The sequence below is a fragment of the Eimeria maxima genome, genomic scaffold (assembly GCF_000499605.1).
Source record: "Eimeria maxima Weybridge genomic scaffold, Emw_scaff131, whole genome shotgun sequence".
Lineage (NCBI taxonomy): Eukaryota > Apicomplexa > Conoidasida > Eucoccidiorida > Eimeriidae > Eimeria > Eimeria maxima.
Window position 1 is genome coordinate 1,738 of NW_013563466.1, and position 21,408 is coordinate 23,145.

Sequence of the window (21,408 nt, forward strand, 5' to 3'; positions counted from 1 at the left end):
CATGCGAAATGCCGGTCAGAAAGGTCTGCGCATTCGAGTTTGGAACAGACAACAACCACACGACTGTGGCGTTCGACTGTTTAAACGCAGGCGGTGTCCCGCGGAAAGCTACCCCTCGTTGATTTGTGGATTCAAAATGCAATCACAATAAGGCGACTAAGCCCCCTGGTGAATAACGAAAAATTTGGGGCTGAAGAAACAGATGCAAAAGACGTCGCCGCTCCCCTCTTATCATACAGGAGCCTCGACGGTCAAGTTTGTTCCTGCGGAATTCGCGCAGGTTGGTGGGTCGCCTTCACTTGTTTTTGTTCAGTATTGGCTTTCAAAGGGGTTGTGCCAATAACACTGTGAAAGGCTTCCGTAAGACCACTTACGGAATACAAAACGCGTGTTGAGGAACTGCGACTTGCATAGAGCGGGCTGTATGGACAGAACCTATTACATAGGAAACTGCTCTACTTATTCCCTCTTCTGTTCATTTATACCGCTCTCCTTCTGTTCATTGGGCGTAACAGGCTGCCGCCTACGAGGCCCCAGTAAGTTCCGCTACACACTACGGCCTCCAAGCCCCCTATAGGACAAGGGCTTAACGACAGTAGCAAAGGGGAAATTATATATTTTATAGCATTAGTTCTCCTTTTCCTCTATTTGGTGTTTTCTTCGAAGAGATAACGGCAATTACGCTGTGGAATTCATCTCGACGTCTGCCACTGCGTGCAGCTCGCCTGCCGCTCCCATTTGACCCGCAGAGTCTTTGGTTCTTCCTTCTTTTCCATCTTTCGGGTTCTTCTCTTGACTACTACGCTCATTTTAGCAGTTTTTTGTCACAGGAAGCACCAGAAGGAGAGGCACCCAGCGCTGTACGCACCGCCGGCGCATAGCGTTTTGTCAGCCAGCAAGATTGAACTGGGCATTTCGTCGGGTGGCTAGGGACTGGTAGTGGAAGCTCGTCATAAGAGAACAGAAAGTGCTTTTGGAAGAGTTTGTTGTTTTGCGTAACGCTGCACCTGCTCTGTATAGTATATGTAGGCTCCTGCACGTTCTTGGAGCCCCGTTGTTTTTCCGTGCGTGTTTGTCCTGCGGGCAAAACTAGGAATTCAGGACAAAAAGGTTTAAAGCACAGCCCACTGCATGCACCGGAGATGGCAAGCACAACGAGGACGGAAACAGTCACACCGGCAGTCATACATATCGTTCCTTCCTCATCCGCTTCACCGCCCGTCACAACCGAAGATGCGGCGAATGCAGCAGCGGCAGAAGCTGCCCCAGTAGAGACTCCGAAGCAAGTCGCCTGGAAGGAGGGCACACTTGACAATGAGGACTTGGGCAGGAAAAGTAGCAAAATTTGCTGCATTTACCACAAGCCCCGTGCCTTTGGGGAGAGCAGCAGCAGCAGCAGCAGTGACAGCGAGGGCGAAGATCGATCCTCCCGCACAGGACAGCATGGATCTGCAAGGAAACCTCGAAGATGCAAACATCAACGAAGGCCAAATCCAGCTGGCGGTGAGGGAGGGGAGTCTCGATGCTAGGGGCGTGTAGACGGCCACTGGCCCAACCAAGCCGCGACAAAGGGTCAAAGTATATCTTGCTTTTAGTTGTTTTGTGTATTTCATCATGAATTTGATGGAGCGGTATTCGTGCCGATATGAATAATGTTGCTTCCCCCCTATCCTGTTGTTGTATAGTGTTGTCTCCACCGGAGACCTCTCTACGAAACAGAACAACTTTGTTAATCAACTTTCCACCCCGACCGGGTGTAGTTCCTGTCTATTCTTATTGTTAGTAGAATTAGCTGGGATAAAAGGAAAATAAACACCTACCATCGTTCGCTTCGGTAGAGGCAAATATTATAACTACCTTCACCTGTTTTGGCCGTGGCCTCCCCAAGGCATACGGTTGAACCGTGTATTCATCTCAGAAGAGGCAAGGCCAGCGAACGCATGAATCTGCTGCGAAACCCCAACTGACGAACTCAAGGACTGCAGCTCGGAAGTGGCCCAGCGTAGCAAGGTCTAAGGGTGCCGCAACATGCAGCTGCCTGTACTGTGCACCAACTTACCACTTGTCCACTTCAAACTGAGCAGTTGTCAGTGCCTAGCGTGGGGAGCACCATCTATGTAAGTGTGTCTACACATAGCATACTCTAATGTTGAATCGCTCCCCCGGGGTGAACTGTGTCGGTTCTGCTCTCTATTCAGACTACTTGTATTCCTCACTGGGGAGCGGTAGCATATGTAGTTGACGGGACACGTAGGCATCAAGAAATGTACATGCGGTCGACACGATCAATTGTTGTTCGAGGGGTTTCATGCGGCCGCCCTCTATGTGTTGCTGATTCCCCGTGCGGGGGAAGCTGCTGCGCTGTTGCTACCGAATGCGTGCTCGTCGTATACATACGTTATGCTTGCTGGCCGTATTCAAATGTTATGCTTGCTGGTCGTATGCAAATGTTTATGCTCAAAAAGCACATGCTTCTACGGTACCAACTACAGATGCGGAGTCCATTTTTGGCAGGCTGTACTTCGCGCACGCCGGGTCTATACACCCGAAAAATATGTGCTCGTGAAGCTCGAATGGCTGCTATGGCATTCCTTTGTTTGCTAAATACGCCTCCTGTGCTCCATAACACGGAACGGGAGGCTCCACATGCTGCAGTGATTCAGCACTGCAAAGTGCTTACTGTCGGAATTGCAGTGGCTGCCATATTCCCTAGAGATAGATAATATCGGCATAATTGGCAACGAGTGTACAGGCGTCCATCCTCTCGCTCCTTTCCACCTTTAGAAGGTCTATGATTAAATCTTGCCACCTCAAAGGCACGCCTTCTTTCATAAGATCGCGCCTCAAAGTCTTGGAGTTGACCTTCCGCTCAGCGAGCTCTTTTAAAGTTGCCCCTGGGCTGTCTGTGGTGTCGAGACCATACGGCAGTTTCCCATCTGTGAAAATACTGTACAGGCACAAACCCAGACTCCACAAGTCTGACCTTTCGTCCGCAACGGGACGCGGATCGCCGGGAGTGTCTTCTTCGGCCGCGACAGCCAACTCCTTCTCTGCGTATTGAATTGTCACGCCTGTTAGCCTGTCTAAAGGCTGTCCTACAAGCGTCCCTGCGCCAAAGTCCCCTATGAAAAACGTCCCATCTTCCCGTACAAATAAGTTCTGCAGTTTCAGGTCATTATGGCTAAAACCTGCACGCTTCAGGTGCAGCACCTCCAGTAGCAATCGCTTCCCTGCGTACAACTTTGACTCCCCTGGCAGCTTGTTTATGGAATTGAAAACACCTAGCATGTCCCCAGAAAACCGCTCCATTAGCTCCACCTCACTCAGAAGGTAGCTGGAGGAGAACTGCATTACGGAGGGGACTCCCTCGATTGTTGCTATGCTCGAAGTCATTGCCAGCCCCCTCATTTCCCCTGCCTCGCTTGGACTAGTACTACCGGCCGCCTGCAGCATAGCCGTTGTCTCTTGCATGAGGGCCACATTTCCCATGAGTTCCACTAACTTGCGGGCGACGTGTTTTGGTTGACTGGCCGCCGCAGAAAACGCCGACAGCCTCATGGCGTACGCCTTGCCTGAATCACCTTCTTTCACCTCAACTACCACTGACCTGCCTCCCTCACCGAGAAACTTCGTGACCGTAAACTTGTGAGGGGCCCTATCTAGTTCATCAGAGCCCACGGCTTGCATGTTGCTGAGGGTGACATCCATTCCAACGAGATTCTCCGACCCCCCTCTAGATAAGTGCCTCGCAAGGGTTTTCATGAGCTCTTCTGCCCTTTGCCCGGGAACAGGTGGCACAAACTTTTCCTTCAGTTGCACAGAAGCAGCAAGGACTTGCTTCCCCAGCTGCAGTGAAAGAGGCAGAGACCTTTCATACTGGTCCAGTGTTGGCACCTCCCAGGGTGCCTCTCGTGGCGTTACTTGTTGCCAGGCTGCGTGCAAGCTCTTCCTACAGTTCGTCGTCAGCAGCGATAGCAGCAAGTGTCCCCCAACCGCCCTTGCAAGTAAACCACCGATGATCAATGCAGATATAATGCCCATCTTGCCCAAACCCCGTTTCTTTCTCTGTCTTCCGGAGTTAAGCGGAAAGACGCCATCTTCTGCTTCTTCTGGTAAAGCCTCTGCGGCAACCGCCTTTGAATCGCGAGGCGGCCTAAAAGCCGGGCGACTAGAGGTATGTGGCCCCTCTGTAGGTGTTGTCTCCATCTTAAAAATAGTTAAAAGCCAAGCACAGTAAAAAGAGCAAGTACTAAATATGAGTAAGCGCTGTTTGGAAGAGCCGTTGTTAGCAGATCGGCAATCGATCGCAGGCCCACGTGAGGGTTATGCCTTTGCGGCTTCTGCAAAAGCAGAACTGAAGAAGTGCTTTCAACTGCTTTTTGCGTATTCTCCTGCTTATGGTTGCATACATTGATGTACGATGTCCATGTTACCTTAACTTTTTTCGATAAAAGGTCTTTGTGGAAGTTAGGTCTCGACGGGGTCCGGATCGCATAGGCTCCTCGCGATGTCTGACAACGGGTATCTGGATGCTCGGCATCATAGGCACGATTTGACTGCTTTTTATATATAATGGGTCGAAATGTAATTTCGTCATTCTGCGGTAATAGCCTTTTGTTGACAGCCTTAAGCCACGCCGTTCGAGACGCGGTCACCGTGAGCAAAGCTGCTCCGGGGTTGTGCAAGACTTCGACGGTAAAGTTCACAAAGCCTTCGAGAGATCTTGTGGTTTTGATATTGATCAAAACAACAGATTTTGGTATTCATACAACAGCCACCGTACATTGGTGCGTTCCACAGTAACTAGGTGAACAGTGGTGCTGCCAGCCTTCCTGCGGTTGGTACATGTGTGCCAGCTGAGCGGAGGATGGTAACAATGAGAGAACGAGTTGTATAACAATTATCTGGAGTGTTATTATAGGCGTGCATCAGAATGGGGGTCGGATATATTGCATGTGTCCTACAGCAAGTGTCACACCTAGGCTCTCTGCAGCACGCGACGGGCCTCATGAGAAACTCGCCCGAATATAGCATTAAGAAGAGTCTAGGACCATAGGAATCTCACTGCCCTCAGGGACTGGATATCACCCTAGCGGAGTTTTGCAACAGTCAGCTCACGGTATCAATCCGCATTACATGCCGAGTGAATATTAATCGAGGTCAGGCGGGGTCCTATAGTAGGGTAGCAAGGTAAACTTAAGTGAGAGAGGAACTGCTTCTGATGAGCGAACCCTTAGTTTCTCCCCTCCTACCATTGATCCAAACTACAACTGATCTAAATACGGTTGATGAAGCCAAATATCTCCTTCGACCCGACGGAGTTTTTGTGAGTTTCCCGTGGAAACTCGCTATGGCGCATTGACAAAGCTCTCCTTTGCATATTGCCTTTACCTGAGGAGTGGCCCTGGGCCTGCAGCCGCAAGCTGCAAAGGATAGGTCCTAAAGACGTGTGTTGTGTACAGTGAACATAGTAAACCTGACCAAGCAAGTAGTCAGAAGAATATTTTCATCCTTATCTATGCACCTGCACTGGGCAAGCTGCTCCAACCCACAGGCGCTGGGCTTTGAAGGGATATCAAGCCCACACTTGGATCCAGCACACCCCAACTCAAGATTTCTTTGTTTGTGTCAATTTACTCAAGTTTCCTATGCCCCCAACTAGCTCTAAATATCCCATATACCCCTACCCCCCTTCATGCTGTCCTAACTAATTTTTAGACCCATTCCAGGATGCCTGGGGGTGAATACAGATATCATCAGTCACAGTTGACCTAACCGAGAAAAGCGCGTCCCATTCCAGTATTTTATGTTTTACCTGCTACTCGTTTTACCACATCTCACGCAGCTTCAGCTCTGGGCCCGTAGTGGACCCCGCAGATGCAAACGGTACAGGTCGAAAGAGTACGTCAAAACTACACGAAAGGCAAGTGAATTCGCAACTGCAGTGCAGTTGCACCACACGCAGGTCCGCCTAACTCCCTAGCTACACTTTCAGTTGTGTCAGTGTGCCCAGGATGCCTTTAGACTGAGCAGCAGGATGGCTACCCTTTTGAGCTCTTTGATGCCAAGTATGATGCCAAGTATGCAGCCTCTTGAAGCCCACGACAGTCCCCAGCGAGGGCCAAAGGGCTGTTGCGCTTTGCATCACCTCCTGGTACAGCCAAGAACGCAGGAGCACGCCAGCCTCCTGGGCCGTCTCGTTTAAGCGCTGGTGAATCTTGAAGGATCTTCTCAGAAACGGGTTAGGCAAAAAACCCAGATATTCTCACCAGAATATTCAAAGGTTTAGCTTCTCTCCCATATCCGTTTAGAGTATTGGCTATGGATAGGCAAATATGACCTTTTATCTACCGCCTACAAACTCTTAATCCCAGACTACCTCCGATATAAGTCGTTTGGAAGCTGAGCTTTAAGCTTCCGGAGCAATAGATTTCACTGATTTTTCTGTTACTTAAACTGGCATAATCACTCAGTCTAATCCAAGAATTTGAATATTCACCTTTTAAATATAGAGCGTTCCTCAATCAGTATATGACTCATTTTTCATCAGTGCAGAGGAAACGAAGTTCTCGAGTTCCTGCGGGAGTAACTCATATTTTGATTCCTCTCTCTAGAAACGTGCAGTACTGACAGATATGTTCATATGCACAGTAACAATGTACTACTGCTGAAGTTCATACACTTCCAGGCAGCCACCCCTATCCATCCTCGGTTCGCCCATTTAAACAAGTGTGTTTCAGCCTTCACTAAGTACAAATATCTGCGCGGGGACCTAAAGGCAGACGGGCCGTGACTAGAAGTGTGAGGTTGCACACGGAAGAAAGCGTTGCTAATCATGCAGCTACTTGGGCGCTGTCTGGTGTGCTACTGTGCGGTTGGCGCCATCTCGAGTGTCAAGGTGTGAAGCTCCTTCTATAATATAATGTCGTCATTGCGAGCAAGCACACATACACACAGGTGCACACACCAGTCTGTGAGGACAAAAGTTCGTAGTGTATCATCCCCAGCCAAAATAAAGTACAGAAACGGCTGCATTCAACACCGAATCACAGTGCCTTAAACGGTGAGGCGCCCCGCTATGGACTGTTGCAACAGCCCACGTCTTAACAGATCTTGCCGTGGATTCGTTTGACTGCTTTCGCCACTGGGGAGGCCTCCGAACACCGGCGACTCGCCGTTTTTGTGATCTAGAAGCCCACCAGCAGAAGATGCCCCAACTCCCCCATTCTGCACCGTCATCACTGGTGTCGCGTTGGCACAGACGCTGCAGGAGCAGCGTACTGGATTCTCTCTAGCACGTGCAGTCTTTGGTTTGTTGGCAATGCAAGAAGCTGTGTGGGCAGGGTACATGGGCTGATCCGTTTTAGGAAGCTGCTGAACAATGGAAGGTTCAACAGCTGTTTTTCAGCAACTCACCGGCAGCTAAGAAGACGTTGAAGCACCTGTTCCCTGAACGTAGGCGGTGGAGTCTCCGCAAGCAACGGCATTTCCCTGGAAGTGTCACTGGCTCCGCAGGAACAGCTCCTCATTGGGTCACAAGAACACAGAAAAACCAACGGAATCGACGGCAGCATAATCGAAATGTGCATGTTTGGAGTGAGGCGAGGGATGCGCTTCCCCTGTGGCTGTTTCTAACGCCGATAGCCAGCCTTCGGACATCCCTCTTTGCAAGTGTATTCGGTGTTCTCTTTGTCTCCATGTCAATCAAGGAGGTCGGCGAAGTGAACCAGAATAGCCTCTGCGTCGAGGCGATGTTCCCGCCTGGGTTCCAGTAGCCCCTTGAGCAGCCCGATCCATCTGTGTGGCACTTGGGCGCGTGTGAGGGACCCCAGGAGGAAGTCGCTGCGGATTCCCTGCTGGTCAAGCATGGTCAAGATGCGGGACGCTGGAATGCCTTCATCGAGTCGGTAAGGCAGCTCGCCGTTGGTTAAGATCTTATACAGACAAAGCCCCAAACTCCACATATCCGACTTGGCATGTACGACTGGGGGGTCTGCATCGGGATCGTCCTGGGCTGCAACGGCAGCCAACTCCCTCTCGGCGTAGCGGAGAGTGACTCCTTTGACTCTATCCAATGGTTCCCCAATGCGGGTGCTAGCATCGAAGTCTGTTAAGTAGAAAGATCCATCTTGCCGCATGAAGAAATTCTGTAGCTTCAAGTTGTTGTGGCTGAGACCGGCTTGTTGCAGCAGCATCACCTGCGCCAGCATCCTCCTAGCTGCATACAGCTTGGCGCTCATAGGCATTCTAGTCTCCCGGTTAAACACCTCCTCCAAGCTTCCATGGAACCGTTCCATCAACTCCACTTTAGAAGTTGCATACACTTTCTTGCACTGCACCACTTTAGGCAACCCTTCAATGGCTGCAACACTCGAGGTCAACGCCAGGCCCCTATGATCGGCCGCCTGCTCCAGCGGCGCCTTGCCCACCGACTCTAGCATTGCGATCGTGGAATCCAGCAGAGATAGGTGCAGCAGATCTTCTGCGAGTTGAGGGCGAATTTCCTTTCCCTCTGCCCTGTGCGGCAGGGTTTGCAGCCGCATGGCATACGTCTTTTGGCTGCCACGATCAACGACCTCAACGTAGATAGACCAAGAATCTTCGCCCAAGTATTTCTTCACCAGAAACTCATGCTCCCCGCCATCTACCACGTCCGATCCCAGCTTCTGGAGGTCCTTAAGTCGAATGGTAGTTCCAACTAAGCTGTTGTTTTTCCCTCCCGACAGCATCTGGCCCATGGTCGTCAGCACGTCGTCGCCTATAGTGCCATCCCTAGGAAAGGTCCGCTCGTGCCGCCGCCTCACAAAATCTGCTATCTCCTTTTTGCCGTACTCTAAAAAGGGGCTTGCTCTCCTCTCCAACTCCTCCATAGATGGTAAACCCCACGACTCTTCCTCCCCGACCACTGCGTCGGCCCAGACTTCTCTCAAAGATGGCAGCAGAGGACGACGCGGGGACACCATCATGAAACCCGACGCCGCAGCAGCGATAAAGCCAGCAACAATCACCCCGAACAAAGTAGGCACCCGGGACCCGCCGCCACGAGGGCGGGCTTCCACGCGACCGCCCCTAACAGCATTCCCCTCTATTTGCGCATTAACTTCCCTATTCACCCCTCCCCAATAGCTTTCGGGTCTTACGCTTCCACCTCCTGCACCCAGAAACTTGTCTCCCCCATTCATCATGCTGGTCTTAGCCTCCCACTGCATAGACCCTACGAGACCCGACATCGCGCCTGTGCCCGCGTGGAGCCGTGCAGGGAGAGGCAGAGCTCAAACGGCTTTAAAAGACAGCAAAAAGGGAGCAATAAGCCTAAAAAACACTTACAAACGCGAAGAGAAAAAGACACTGTCACTGTGGAGCTAAGGGAAAGATACACAGTGCAGTGCAGGAGGCACGAGGATGCCGGCCGCATGGACCGACCGTCTCACGTACCCCTAGATCGACACACGGTGCCACCTTGTCGGCCAACGGCTACGGGTGATTGCCCGTACACGCACAAATCATAAACAAGGCCAATAAACAGAATTATTAGTTAATTTTATAACAGAACTGGAGCTCGGGTCCGGGGCAGGGGCAAATGCGTGTCCTGCCCACAAAGTAACCCAACGGGCCACGGCAACATGGGCACCTCGTTACAACTAGAGAGACGCAGCAGGGAGATTCCAGCATTTTGAGTCTCCCCTAGGGGGACAACCATGGCAGAATACAGGCATTTATTACTACTGCTTGCTAGACAGCATAACTTAGTGCGTCGTTTAGACCAATGCTCCAGCTAGAACCAAGTGCGGCACTCTAGCAGAGCCCGCGGGCGCTCCACCGTGTATGGCGGGAGGGCAGATGTTGGGGCGCCAGGAAACACATTCCCACGCCTTCTTCTTCGTAAAAAAATCAATATATTGTTTAAACCAAAAACAAATACACAGTAGGCAAAGACGAGGGAGAACACACACGGACCCGTAATGTTTCCTGCATGCAGCGGGTCGGAAGAGCCATGTGGCGTCGGCCACAACGTGTAGGTACATCATAACCAGATGCAGCTGGAAGGTCAATTAAAATTCTTTTTTCCATTTAAAACAGATCAGTTTAACGGCACCAGTGCAACGAGCTAACGACGGCCAGCCCGTCTCTGATGCGGCTGCTGTTCGGAGTAGAGGCAGGGAGCATATTATGCATAGAGAATACCTCGTCGTCATTTTTATGTATATGCTAGATACTATGAAGCTGCACAATTTAGAGGGAAGGTCTGATTCAACGAACCTCACTCCGTTTCCTGGAGTGTAGAACGACGGCAACGGCAGCAACAGTAGCAAAAGCAGGAACAGCGGCTCAGTTTTAGGAGGGAGGTGCAGCGCTTTGCCGAAGAGCCTCCTCATGAGAAGGCAGCAGCAGCAACAGATGCTACTTGTTTCGCTGTTGTTGCTGCTGTCTCCAATATTGGGAATGGCCTTCCTGAAGCGGCAGCTGCTGCACCAGCAGCTGCCGCAACGCAACTTGATACTACTGCCCCGAGTGCAGACGTGCTTCCCCCTCCGCCACTCTGTAAGCCCACGCGCTTCCACGGCGTATTTTCACCAGAAACCGCAGCAACAGGGGTGCTGCATGTTGAGCACAAGCGACAGGGCTGCCGTCCCTCGGATGCCACTTTTTACAAGCAGCAGCAACACCGGCAGCTGTACAAGCACCGGCAGCAGCAGCGGCACCGGCAGTAGCAGCAGCAACAGTGAGTTCGGTCCATATTGCCATTTACGTCTGCTCGACGAGGAGACCCGAATCCTCTTTCCAGAAGCTCTCCCTCTCGCTGCTACCGAGGTGCTTACCACCGCCACCAGCAGCACCACGAGCAGCAGCAGTGAGTATGAGACGTGGTATCTGGCGCTGCATGGCATATTGGGGGGTCGCCGCAACTTGCGGAGTTACGTGGCGGGACTGGCCAAGGCAATGCAGACGGAGGAGCCCGCTCGTAACAATACCACCAGCAGCACTAATAGTCGTAGTAGTAGCACCAGCAGGAGTCGCGCGTTTACCTTCGATTTGCGGGGCCACGGCTGCAGCTCACGAGGCCCCATCAGTGTGCATCTAATGGCTCGCGACCTTTATGCTCAGCTGTATCAACTGCTGAAAGAGACGGCGGAACAAAGAGGAATACCATTACCCAGCAGTACCACCAGTAATGGCAGCAGTAGCAGCAGCAGCAGCAGCAGCACGCTACCTCACTGGGAAGGAATGCGTCGTGTGGCTGGGTTGCTGGATTTGCTGCAGATTCGTTTGGTGCTGATAGGCCATAGTTTTGGGGCATTGGTATGCATGCAAGCAGCTCTCGATGCTGCTGAGCTGCCTTTATTTGCTGCCACCGTTATTCTTGATATTTCTCCTTCCCCCTATTTATTAAACCCCGACCACCTCTCTCCAGATTCGCCTGCTAAAGAAACAACCACCATCTTCCTTCCTAACAGCGGCAGTATCAACAGCAGCAGCAGCAACAGCAGCAGGATTTTGTGTTGCTTGGACGTGGGGCGTCGCGTACCTCGGCCTAAGGAAGGGGTGTATGCGTCTTCGGCTTTAATTGATTTGCTGTTAGATCTTCCGCTGCCTCTCTTTGCAAGCAGGGCTGCTGTTGCTCTAGCGCTGCAGCAAGTACAGCCCCCCATCAAGCCTGCTGTCATCAACTGGCTGCTTCTGTCCCTCAGCAGCAGAAGTACACGGGAAAAAGAACTGCTGCACCTTCTCAGGCAACAAACACGATTCAGCCAAGGGGATAGACAGGGCCAAGGAGTCTACCTTCCTTCGGAGCAGCAGCAGCAGCAGCAACACTACCCACAGCCACCGCGTCAGCCGCAAATGCAGCCACAGGAGCAGCCGCAGCTGGAACAGCAGCCACAGGAGCAGCAGGAACAGCAGAAGCAGGAGCATGATGATGGTGATGGTTTGTGCTGGCATTTAGATTTGCCTGCGTTGCATGCATTAACAGCAACAAACCGTTCTTTTGGTTTGGCGGCTGCGCCTTTGTCTATCCACGACCCGTCTTTGCCTGCAGCAGTAGCAGCACGTGGAGTGTACCGACATCCCATCTTGTTCGTGAGGGGCTCGAAGTCTCCGTGGCTAAACTTTGAGCTGCAGCAGCAGTCAATATACCGCCACTTCCCTCTAGCACAACTGCAGACTATACAGGACGCCGGTCATTGGCTGCATGCGCAGCAGCCCCAAGCAACTATCCGCGTTGCAGCAGACTTCTTAAGGGAAACAGCCTTTAAAACGCATAAATAATACCCCAATTCTGCTACATAGCAAACGGGCAACGCAAATATTTCTTCGCAGAAGAAGCAGCAGCAGGAGCAGCAGCAGGACGGGAAATATTTGCGTTATTCGTTTGTTGTGTAGCAGCCGAGATCCATGCGGGCGTGACAGCCACACGAGCTGATTAGCCGCTGCTGCGACAGGTGGTACAACAGCAGCAGCTGCAGCAGCAGCTGCAGCAGCAACTGCTTCAACGATAGCAGCTACAAGCAGGAGCTGCTGCAGTTAATTTTCTTTCTGTTTGTTTTGGTTTGTGAACTCGTTTTTCCTCAGATACACTTCATCTCAAACCCGCCCTTCTACAGCTAGCTGCTCGGTGACTAGCTGCAGATTAGCTAGCAGGCAACTGGGGGAGGCGCTGAACAGTTACCTACTACCCAGGTGGCTGTAGCATCTCTGTATTAGAGGAAAATGAGACAGAAAGGCAAAAAGGAATATAGATATACTTATTGCTTGCGCTAGTATATATAACTAATCAGGAGAAACCATAAGTATATGCCTATGCTTAACATGCAAAGCCTTTGGATCTTGCTAGGTTGCTAGCAGTAGTTAAAGAACAAGTTTTACTCAGATCAGTTTGGCATGCACAGCAAACGTACAGCACACGTACAGCATACTAATGTTTAATATATACATTATATTATAGTATACAATATAGTATAATATATAATATATATTATAGTATATATGGTTATAGAGAGCATTGCACTAACTTATACATATATTTTATAGAGACAAGTTCGAAAGATTGAAAACGATTTGTATTGCTTCTAGTCGGGTTTGTCTGCATGTAAGACGGGGTTCCGGGCATAATTTTGTTTATATGCCGTTATTATTTAACGACTTAGTAAAATGGTGTATTCATGCTTATTTATCGGCTGGTTTGTATGCTGTTTCGCTCCTTTTGTCCATTTATATTTATTGGGGCTTAGTAGAACAGATATGCCAGAGTGGTTCCTTGGAGAGTAAACATGAACATACATCTTGGGTAATTAATGTCAATACAAATATACGCTTTTGCGCGCTTGTTTGTGTCGCACACCTTTAGATATCCGCCTCGTTGTCTTTACTTACACGGAGACATTTACTGACAACAAAGATTACTATCTACATACATTACATCAATTGCCTGCAGGCATTTATACTGATATTTGTACGGATTTATGCGTTAGTGAATATGGCTATAATCGAGCGCGACTTTTATCGCTATGTGACAGTTACAGTCTCCCGTAGTTCTTTACGCCACTTATTGCCAGATCTACCCGCATATACCTTCTTATAGCTGCTTACAAATAACTGTAGCGGGATGTAGCGGGTTGTAGCTAGTTGTGGCTACCTGTGGCTACCTGTAGCAAGTTGGTGCAGGGACTGCTCCTCGAGACCCACGGAGTTAGTCAAGAGGACAAAAGGAATATATGCGCCTTCTTGGCTCTTCCTATTGCTTCTCTGTGAGCTAAGCACCTCGGTGTGGACAGTTAACTAAACGTTCACAAATAATTTGGCTTGAAAATGAGCAGAAATTAACAGCGGGAACAGCCGCTGCAGGCCCAAGTGTCTGTACGTCGCAGTCAGCGGCGCCGGTATTGCTTCGCCGGTCTTGAACTCTCTTTCTTTTAGGCCAAATGGAGTTAAAATAATTAAGGCTACGTATTAGCTGGTGGTTATTTAAACTAAACAGGAGAAATACCAGCGGTTTCACCCTGTTGCCGCATTGCTGCCCAGCGGCCGCCAACCTTCCCCGGGACGACCGCCTAGGGAGTTCAACGAAATACCCTCTAAAAACCATTTCAATTTTTAAAATTAAATTATTTATTTATTAGTGTTACAAATTCATTGTGTTTCAAAAAATAAACGGAGGCGAAGCGCCAGAGACCCACTGCAGACAGCGCGGCGGCCGCCTGCTGCAGCCCGCAGCAGCAACAGTAACAACAGCAGCAGCAGCAGCGGCTAATCTCCGCCGCTTCTGCTTCCTTCTTCCTTGACACACTTCGCACTTGGCTTTGTTTTATGTGGAATGGACTTTTTGTTTCTCGCGCCGCGTTGCAGCTGCTGCAGGCTCTGGATGCAGCAGCAGCAGCAGCAGATCCGCACACTGCTGATGTTTCCGAGGGGAACAGCAGCAACAACTGCAGCTGCATAGATGCTGCAGCAGCGGCATTTACATCTTCACAAGCACAGCAATTTGTTTTCTTCTTAAACACGAACTTCAAGCCCCGCAGCAACCTGTGTAGCTCCAACAGCAGCAACAGCAGCTACGCAGTAGCCCTTGCCTTGTCCAGACCAGCCGCTGGCCTCAGCCGCCCGCGCTTCAGTGACTGCTGCAGCAGCGCATTTACTGCCACCTGAAGCATTTGGGACAGCAGCAAGACATACAGGAAAGACGGCAGCAGCAGCGGCAATCATGAGAAGTGGGGCGACAATGCGGCGCAGCAGCGCCTCAGTTCTGCTACCTTCTTCAGAGCAGCAGCAGCACGAGGACCTGCAGCTGCAGCAGCAGGTTCTGCACAACCGTCGCAGCAGCAGCTTGCAAGCTCCCCTAATTAGGTCTCAAGCGCCACATCATCAGCAGCAGTGGCACCACCAGCACCAGTATCACTGGCAACAACCACAGCAGCAGCAGTACCACTGGCAACAGCAGCAGTGGGAGCTGCAGCACCAGCTTTGGAAGCAGCAGCCATCCAGCCTTTCGTTGCCATCTCAGCAGCCGACTGCTGTAGGAGAGGCAGCAGCAGCGCCTGCTACTGCTGCTGCTGCTGCCCCATACGTACTCAACAGCAGCAACAGCGGGGCGGCCCTGCAACCCAAACAGCTATTAACGCTTCCATGGCAACAATCCCGTATAGCGACAGCACCTGAGGTGTCCGCCCCCTTGCTGACAGCAGGAACAGCAGTAGCAGCAACACCAGCACCAGCTGCTGCTACAAAGCCTTGTCCTATTACGTGGGATGAGCAACTGCTGCAGCAGCTGTGGGGTTCTGCAGCATATTCCGCTCAGCAACTGGACTATATCGCAGCTATATTCAACCGCTTGCTTGCAGTGGATCAGCTGTTGCGACCTTCTCCTCTCGCAGCAGCAGCAGGAACGCCGACAGCGGCAGCAGTAGTTGCGGCAGCTGCTGCTGCCACCGCGCCTAGAACAGCCACTATTAGCGCAGCAGAATTGGGTATGTTTTGGGGGGCGTACGCAGCTATGGCTGATGCGCCATACTGCTGCTGCAGCGGCAGCACCAAAATTATCACTAGCAGCAGCAGCAGCAGCAGCAAGTGCTGTCTGGAGCGGCTGGGTCTTGTTGCTGCGGGAGGCAGGGGGAGAGTTGATCTGCCTTTATTTACCAGACTGGTGGCGCTCTTGGACTGTCAAACCCCAGCAGCAGCAGCAGCGCAGCTGAGGCTTCGGATGATCTTTGCTTATTTTGCCGACGACTCCCGTTCAGTCTACCAGCAGCACCAGCGGCAGCACCAGGGCATCAGCCGGAGAAGGGTGCCTGTCTGGACAGAAAACAGCTACGGGGCATTCAGGGCGGCCATGTGCAACTCAAAAGCAGTTGACCGTTAGTCCTAAGCACTAAACCCTTGCGGATAGACCCAAATCCCTAAACCGTTGTAGCTTCTGCTTCGTTGCGAGTTAAAGCCTTAATCTCCCTGCTGATGAGAAGCTAACCTGTCCTCAGACCGTAAACCTTAGCTCGTTGTCTCGTAAGGTTTAGGGTTTAAGGTTTAGGGTTTAGGGTTTGTGGGTTGGAGCTCAGCGGTGAAGGCTCAAGGATTGCCACCCTCTCTGGCTGGTTGCCTCGCTTTGCTGAGGTGTCCATACACCCCTATGCTGCTGGAGTCGCAGTTCGTTGCTCTCGTTGAAGCAAATATCATTGCGTAAGAATGTCCAAGGTTTTAGGGCTTAGGTTATAGGGTTCGGGGTATTGGGGCTGGATGGTTTAGATTGTGGAGCCTACAGTCTAGGGTTTGACGTTGGGTTTAGGCTCAAGGGTTTACGGTTAGGGGATTAAGCATTTTACGTAAAGGCCTAGGGTTAAGGACGTATGGTTTAGGGTTTATGGTTTAGGGTTTGTTGTTGTTTGCAGAGGCACTTCTCGTCTTTTCAGGATTTGTTTGTTCGGCGGAGGTGCAGATACACCCGAGCCGCTTTTTGGGCTTGAATTGCTGCCGTATCCTCCAAAAATCGTTAAAACAACTGTTGTGTCTGCTGCTGTTTCTGCTGCTGCTCCTCCTTGTGGTACTGCTGCTGCTGCTTGTGCTCCTGCTGCTGCTACTGCTGTTAGTACTGCACCTCCTCTTGCGGCTTCTGTGCATGCGAGCGAGATGGTGCCGCACCTTATGCAGCATCAGCAGCAGCAGCAGCAACATTTGTTGCAGCTGACAAACTGCCAGCGAGTCACTACTACACTGTCACCCGAAAATGGGCAGCACCTGTTGCAGCAGCCACGGCTGCAGCTGCTCCAACAGCACCAGCTGCAGCATCTGCAGCATCTGCAGCAGCAGCCGCTGCAGCAGCAGCAACAACAGGATTGGCCGACACAAAGGCGTTTGCTGCTACAGACGCACATAACTCCCCCCCATCACTTCTGTCCTGAGCAGCAACAGCAGCAGCAGCAGCTGCTGCCCCAGCATCAGCAGAAGCTCCAGCAGCAGCCGCTGCAGCTGCAGCCTGGATACTACCAGCTACACGAGCAGCCGCAGCAACTATCAGCTGCTGCGCACTACAGCAGCAGCATGCACCCTTCCCCGCTTCTTCAGCCTGCTGCAGCCCACAGCAGCAGTAGCAGCAGTTATGGTGTACACGCAGAAGGCTACGATGCCCTGCTGCAGAACTCACTGCAGCACAAGCAGCAGCAGCCGCCATATCAGTTGGCCCAAGAACAAAATGCAACGGAGTATGAGGCGGAGCAGGAGCTGCTGCGGTTGCGCATGCAGCAGCAGCAGAAACAGTCGCAGCAGCAGTACCAACCAATCCTCACGATACCTTCGGATATAGAACACTCACTGCAGCAGCAGCACCAGCAGAACATGTGGGCATTCTCAGATGCCTCTATGTCCCAAGGCAGTAATGAAGCAGTTGAGCTGTTTCTGCGGCAGCTACAGCAGCAGCCGCAGAACCCGCAGCAGCAGCAGCACTTGCAGCAGCAGCAGCACCTGCAACAGCACGACCTGCATCAGCAATACCTGCACCACCACCAGCAGCAACAGCTGTCGCTGCAATTTCCCACCCAATTACTGCCTCCGCTGTCGCAGCTGCAGCTCACCCAGCAACTTCCCTTGCCGCAGCAGCATCACCATCAGCAGCAGCAGGACCTGCAGCAACAGCGGCTGTTGCAGCAGCAGCAGCAAGAGAACCAGGACACAAATGCTACACTGAAGCTGCCAGCCAGGCGGTCCCCTGGTGCGATGTGCAGAGGAGATAATCTGCAAAACGGCCTAGCGGCAACTACTGCAGCAACACCTGCGGCTTTAGCGGCAACCGCGGCAGCACCAACAACCGCAGCTGGGGCACCTGCTTCTCCTGCATCAACCGGCATTCCGTCCTTGACTTTGGGTATTCAGAGGCCAGAGCCCCTGGCGTCGCAGCATCAGTTGCAGCAGCAAGAGCAGCAGCACCAGCAGCAGCAACACAGACAGTCAGGAGACTGGAACAGCAACACGCGACGTTCCCTGCTGCCCGTTGAATCGCTCGGCTCCGCCTCGCTCACTTCAGCAGCAGCAGCAGCTGCTGCGGCTTTAACATCAGCAACAGCAAGAGGAGCTGCAGCACCAGACGTATGCAGCCCCAACTCTGCTACTGCTACTGTTCCCCCTCGGCGGCTGTTGCTGCGAGCTCAGAGTAGCAGCAGCACTGCCTCCATCAGCTTACGGGAGCCCCAGCAGCAGCACAGCCCCCCCCGCCTCGCTAGAAACGGCGGTAGCAGCCGCAGCAAGAGCAGCAGCAGCAAGAGCAGCAGCAGCAGCGATTTCCCCAAACTGTCAGGCCCTGCTACCGTTCTGCCCACTGCAGGGGCTGTAGCAGAAGCAACTGGAGGAGCAGCAGATGAAGCATACGGAGCCCCATTGTTGCTGCCTCCCCCTGAAGGAAGACCGGCTGCAGCCCCTGCGGAAGCAGCAGCTGCAACAGCTGCAACGACCGCAGCGGCGGCAGCAACAGAAGCATCACTACCTGAGAAGGACACTTCTCAAGATTCATTTTTTGATGCTCAGAGCTCTACAGCTGCCTGCACCAGAGACAACAGCGGAAGTAGCACCAACGGCAACGCGAACAGCAGCAGCAGCAGCAGCCTGGCGGAGCTGCCGCTCTTCCAACCTCAGCCGCTGCTTCGCCGCAGCCGCCTGAGTGACTCGCCGACGTCTCCTGCAGCGCTCGCAGCAGCAGCAGCAAGCAAATGTAGCAGCAACAACGACAAAATGAGCGACGCTCGTGCTGCAACGGGCTGCAACACCAGCAACGACAACGCATGTGGCAACAGCAGCAGAGGACTTACTCAATCGATCATGCAGCCTCTGTATGGATCAGAATCGGCGAACAGCAGCAGCAGCAACAGCAGCAGCAGAACAGCGCCTCCTACGCGCACCTCAAACCAGCCTCAGGATGGGGAGTCTTTCGTCTGCAACGACAACACCACTAGCAACAGCAACAGCAGCAGCAGCCGCAGCAGCAGCAACAGCGCCTACATACGGCCTCGGCGCGATTTGTTTGCTGCCATTCACAGGGAATGCACGGAGGACTCAGGGGTGTTGCGGCTGCGGCAGCAGCAGCGTGAGCAGCAGCTGAACTCCAGAAGCAATGTGAAGGCAGAAGCACCAGCCGCCGAGGCCCCAGGGGACAAAACGGTGGAGTGTCTCCTGAGGGAGCCGTGCGCACTATCCCCTCCCTTAAGGCCTCAAGGGCCTTCTGCTAAGCAGCAAACATCGCAGCTAATGCCTCTGCAGCTCGCTGCAGCAGCAGCTGCTGCAGCAGCAGCAGCTGCTGCCAAGCCTAAACAGAGCACGAGAATACCCTTTGGAGGCCCCGAGCAGTCCTCCACCCGCCAAAAAGGGCAGCACCAGGTTGCTGCTGCCGCGGAAACAGCAGAGGCAACAGCACCAACGCAGCAGAAGCAGCAGCACGCTAGACAGACAGCCTCCGGGTCGCCTCGGGAGAAAGCTGCAGCAAAACGTCTGTCCTTTCATGAGGAGTTGAGACAACGGCTATTATTGCGGGGAGGTCCCCTCGAGCAGCATAAGCAGCAGCATAAAGAGCAGCTGGCTCTGAGGCATGGAGCTGCGTCGCCGCCTCTATTTGGGCAACCTCAAGGACCTTCGCTCAGGGGAGAAGCTCCAGCAGCAGAACAACAGGAGCAGCAGCAGCAGCTACAGCCGAAGCCACAGCACGAGAAGCAGCAGCAGCAGCCGTTAGAGCAGGAACGGGCAGGAGAAGTGGATGACGTAGCAGGAGCACCATCAGAACTATCAGCAGCAACGATAGGGACAGCTACAGCTGCTGCGTTGCCATCTGAGAAGCTGCCACACATGGTGCTGCAGCAGCGTCAGCAGGCGAAGCAGCCACAGGAGCAGCAGCAGAAGCACCGTGTCCCAAACCTCGGGGGCATTTCTCCTTCAGCAGCAGCAGCAGCAGCAACAGCAAGTAAAAAAGAAACAGACGTTGCTTCTAATACTTGGATGGTTGCTGCTGGAACTTCAGCAGCAGGATTGAGTCTCTTTACTTGTGGGGAGCAGCTGAGCTATGAGCCTCTGGCCTCTGCTGCTGCTGCTGCGGCTGCTGCAGCGGCGGCTCAGGGAGCAGCCGCCGTACAGCCTCTAGTTGCTGCTGCCGCCGCAGCAGCAGCAGCAGAAGCGGCGGCAGCAGCAGGGTTAGGGACAGCGGAAGAGACAGCCGAAAAAGCTGCACACCTAGCGCGAACTGCTGCAGGTGTTGCTGCTGCTGCAACAGAGGCAGCAGATATAAGGGACCCGGAGGCAGCAGCTTCAGCTGCTGCTGCTGCAGCAGCTGCTGCTGCTGCTGCTGCTTCTGCTGCAGACCCTACCTGCAGCGATGCTGAGGGAGACGAGCAACTGCTGCCCATCTTTACAAGACAGCAGCAACTGCGCTCTGAAATCGGCTCCCCTGCAGCAGGTGGAGCAGCAACAGTAGTAGCAGCAGCTCCTCCAGGGGGCGTCGGGAACCGCACGGGCTTGGCTGAAAGCTCTGCTGTGTGCAGAAGCAACAGCAGTGGGAGCAGCTGCAGCAACTGCAGCAGCGGCATTGAAGCCCTGCCGCTAACTTCTTCTCACGGCTCACCTCTAATGCACAAGGAGCCTATTCCATCGAGCTAGCTGCAGCAGCAGCTAGCTATGGGGAGGGGCTGCAACTAGCTAGCCAAGGCACTAGCTAGTTGCATGCTGCTGGCTGAGGCTCTTCGTGTGCTTTTGAGGTGTATGAACACCTCCATTTGAACGAACAATACAGAATTGTTTGCTTCTGCGTTTTGGCAGGCCTGCTGCTAGCAAGCTAGCTAGGCAGCTAGCTAGATAGCTAGCTGCATTTCTCTGCCAGATAGCTGGGAGATTGGCGCTTGCTTGAGGGATCCTGCAGTAAAGCAGCTGACGCCGACTGCTGTTGCTGGTGTTTAAGCAGAAGCATCGCAGGCCCGGGAGATCTGGTTGCAGGTTGCAGAGCTGGGCGCCTGTTGCAGAAGCTGCATGTTTTGTTGCGGCAGCAGTTGTGTCTTTTGCTGCAGCTGCATCGAAAAATGAGTCTCTAGTTTGTCTCTTACGTTTAATGCTTTTTCCCATTCCCAGATGCATCCCCCAGGTTATGCAGAGAAATCCGGTGGACGTACAGATCGTTGCTTGCAGCCATGGGAGGCACGATGTGTCTGTACAGCGCATACACTGGGGGCGGGAGGTTGCGGGTTCAGCCACAGAGGATAAACAGTTAAAACAACTTTAAAGAGATTGTTTGTATCTGAAGGCGTATAGTTTAGGGTTGAGGGGTTTAGGGTTTAGGGATTGGGCAGTAGCGAATCTGCATTGTAACCAACAGACCGGCACGGTCGGCGGTGCTCTTTGGTGAAATAGTAGCAGCAGCTGCTGCTGTAGCTGCAGGTGGTGGTGGGGTGTTATAGTTAG

At 52.6% G+C, this 21,408-nt stretch overlaps 5 protein-coding genes across 5 annotated transcripts; 3 read left to right on the plus strand and 2 right to left on the minus strand.

Moving 5' to 3' along the window:
- Positions 1-1,142: 1,142 nt before the first annotated feature.
- EMWEY_00016110 (hypothetical protein, conserved) lies at positions 1,143-1,529 on the plus strand (the record flags this gene model as incomplete). The annotated part of the gene is made up of 1 exon (XM_013477460.1): positions 1,143-1,529. One exon carries the CDS (start codon positions 1,143-1,145, stop codon positions 1,527-1,529), a length of 387 nt encoding a protein of 128 aa, XP_013332914.1.
- A 1,180-nt stretch (positions 1,530-2,709) lies between these two features.
- On the minus strand, positions 2,710-4,206 carry EMWEY_00016120 (hypothetical protein, conserved; the record flags this gene model as incomplete). The annotated part of the gene is made up of 1 exon (XM_013477461.1): positions 2,710-4,206. One exon carries the CDS (start codon positions 4,204-4,206, stop codon positions 2,710-2,712), a length of 1,497 nt encoding a protein of 498 aa, XP_013332915.1.
- Positions 4,207-7,700: 3,494 nt separating this feature from the next.
- EMWEY_00016130 (hypothetical protein, conserved) lies at positions 7,701-9,230 on the minus strand (the record flags this gene model as incomplete). The annotated part of the gene is made up of 1 exon (XM_013477462.1): positions 7,701-9,230. The coding sequence occupies one exon, from the start codon at positions 9,228-9,230 to the stop codon at positions 7,701-7,703; it is 1,530 nt and encodes a 509-aa protein (XP_013332916.1).
- Positions 9,231-10,638: 1,408 nt separating this feature from the next.
- Positions 10,639-12,267, plus strand: EMWEY_00016140 (hydrolase, alpha/beta fold family domain-containing protein, putative; the record flags this gene model as incomplete). The annotated part of the gene is made up of 1 exon (XM_013477463.1): positions 10,639-12,267. The coding sequence occupies one exon, from the start codon at positions 10,639-10,641 to the stop codon at positions 12,265-12,267; it is 1,629 nt and encodes a 542-aa protein (XP_013332917.1).
- Positions 12,268-14,698: 2,431 nt separating this feature from the next.
- Positions 14,699-20,613, plus strand: EMWEY_00016150 (hypothetical protein, conserved; the record flags this gene model as incomplete). The annotated part of the gene is made up of 3 exons (XM_013477464.1): positions 14,699-15,848; positions 16,047-16,167; positions 16,377-20,613. The coding sequence occupies 3 exons, from the start codon at positions 14,699-14,701 to the stop codon at positions 20,611-20,613; spliced, it is 5,508 nt and encodes a 1,835-aa protein (XP_013332918.1).
- Between the last annotated feature and the right edge of the window lie 795 nt (positions 20,614-21,408).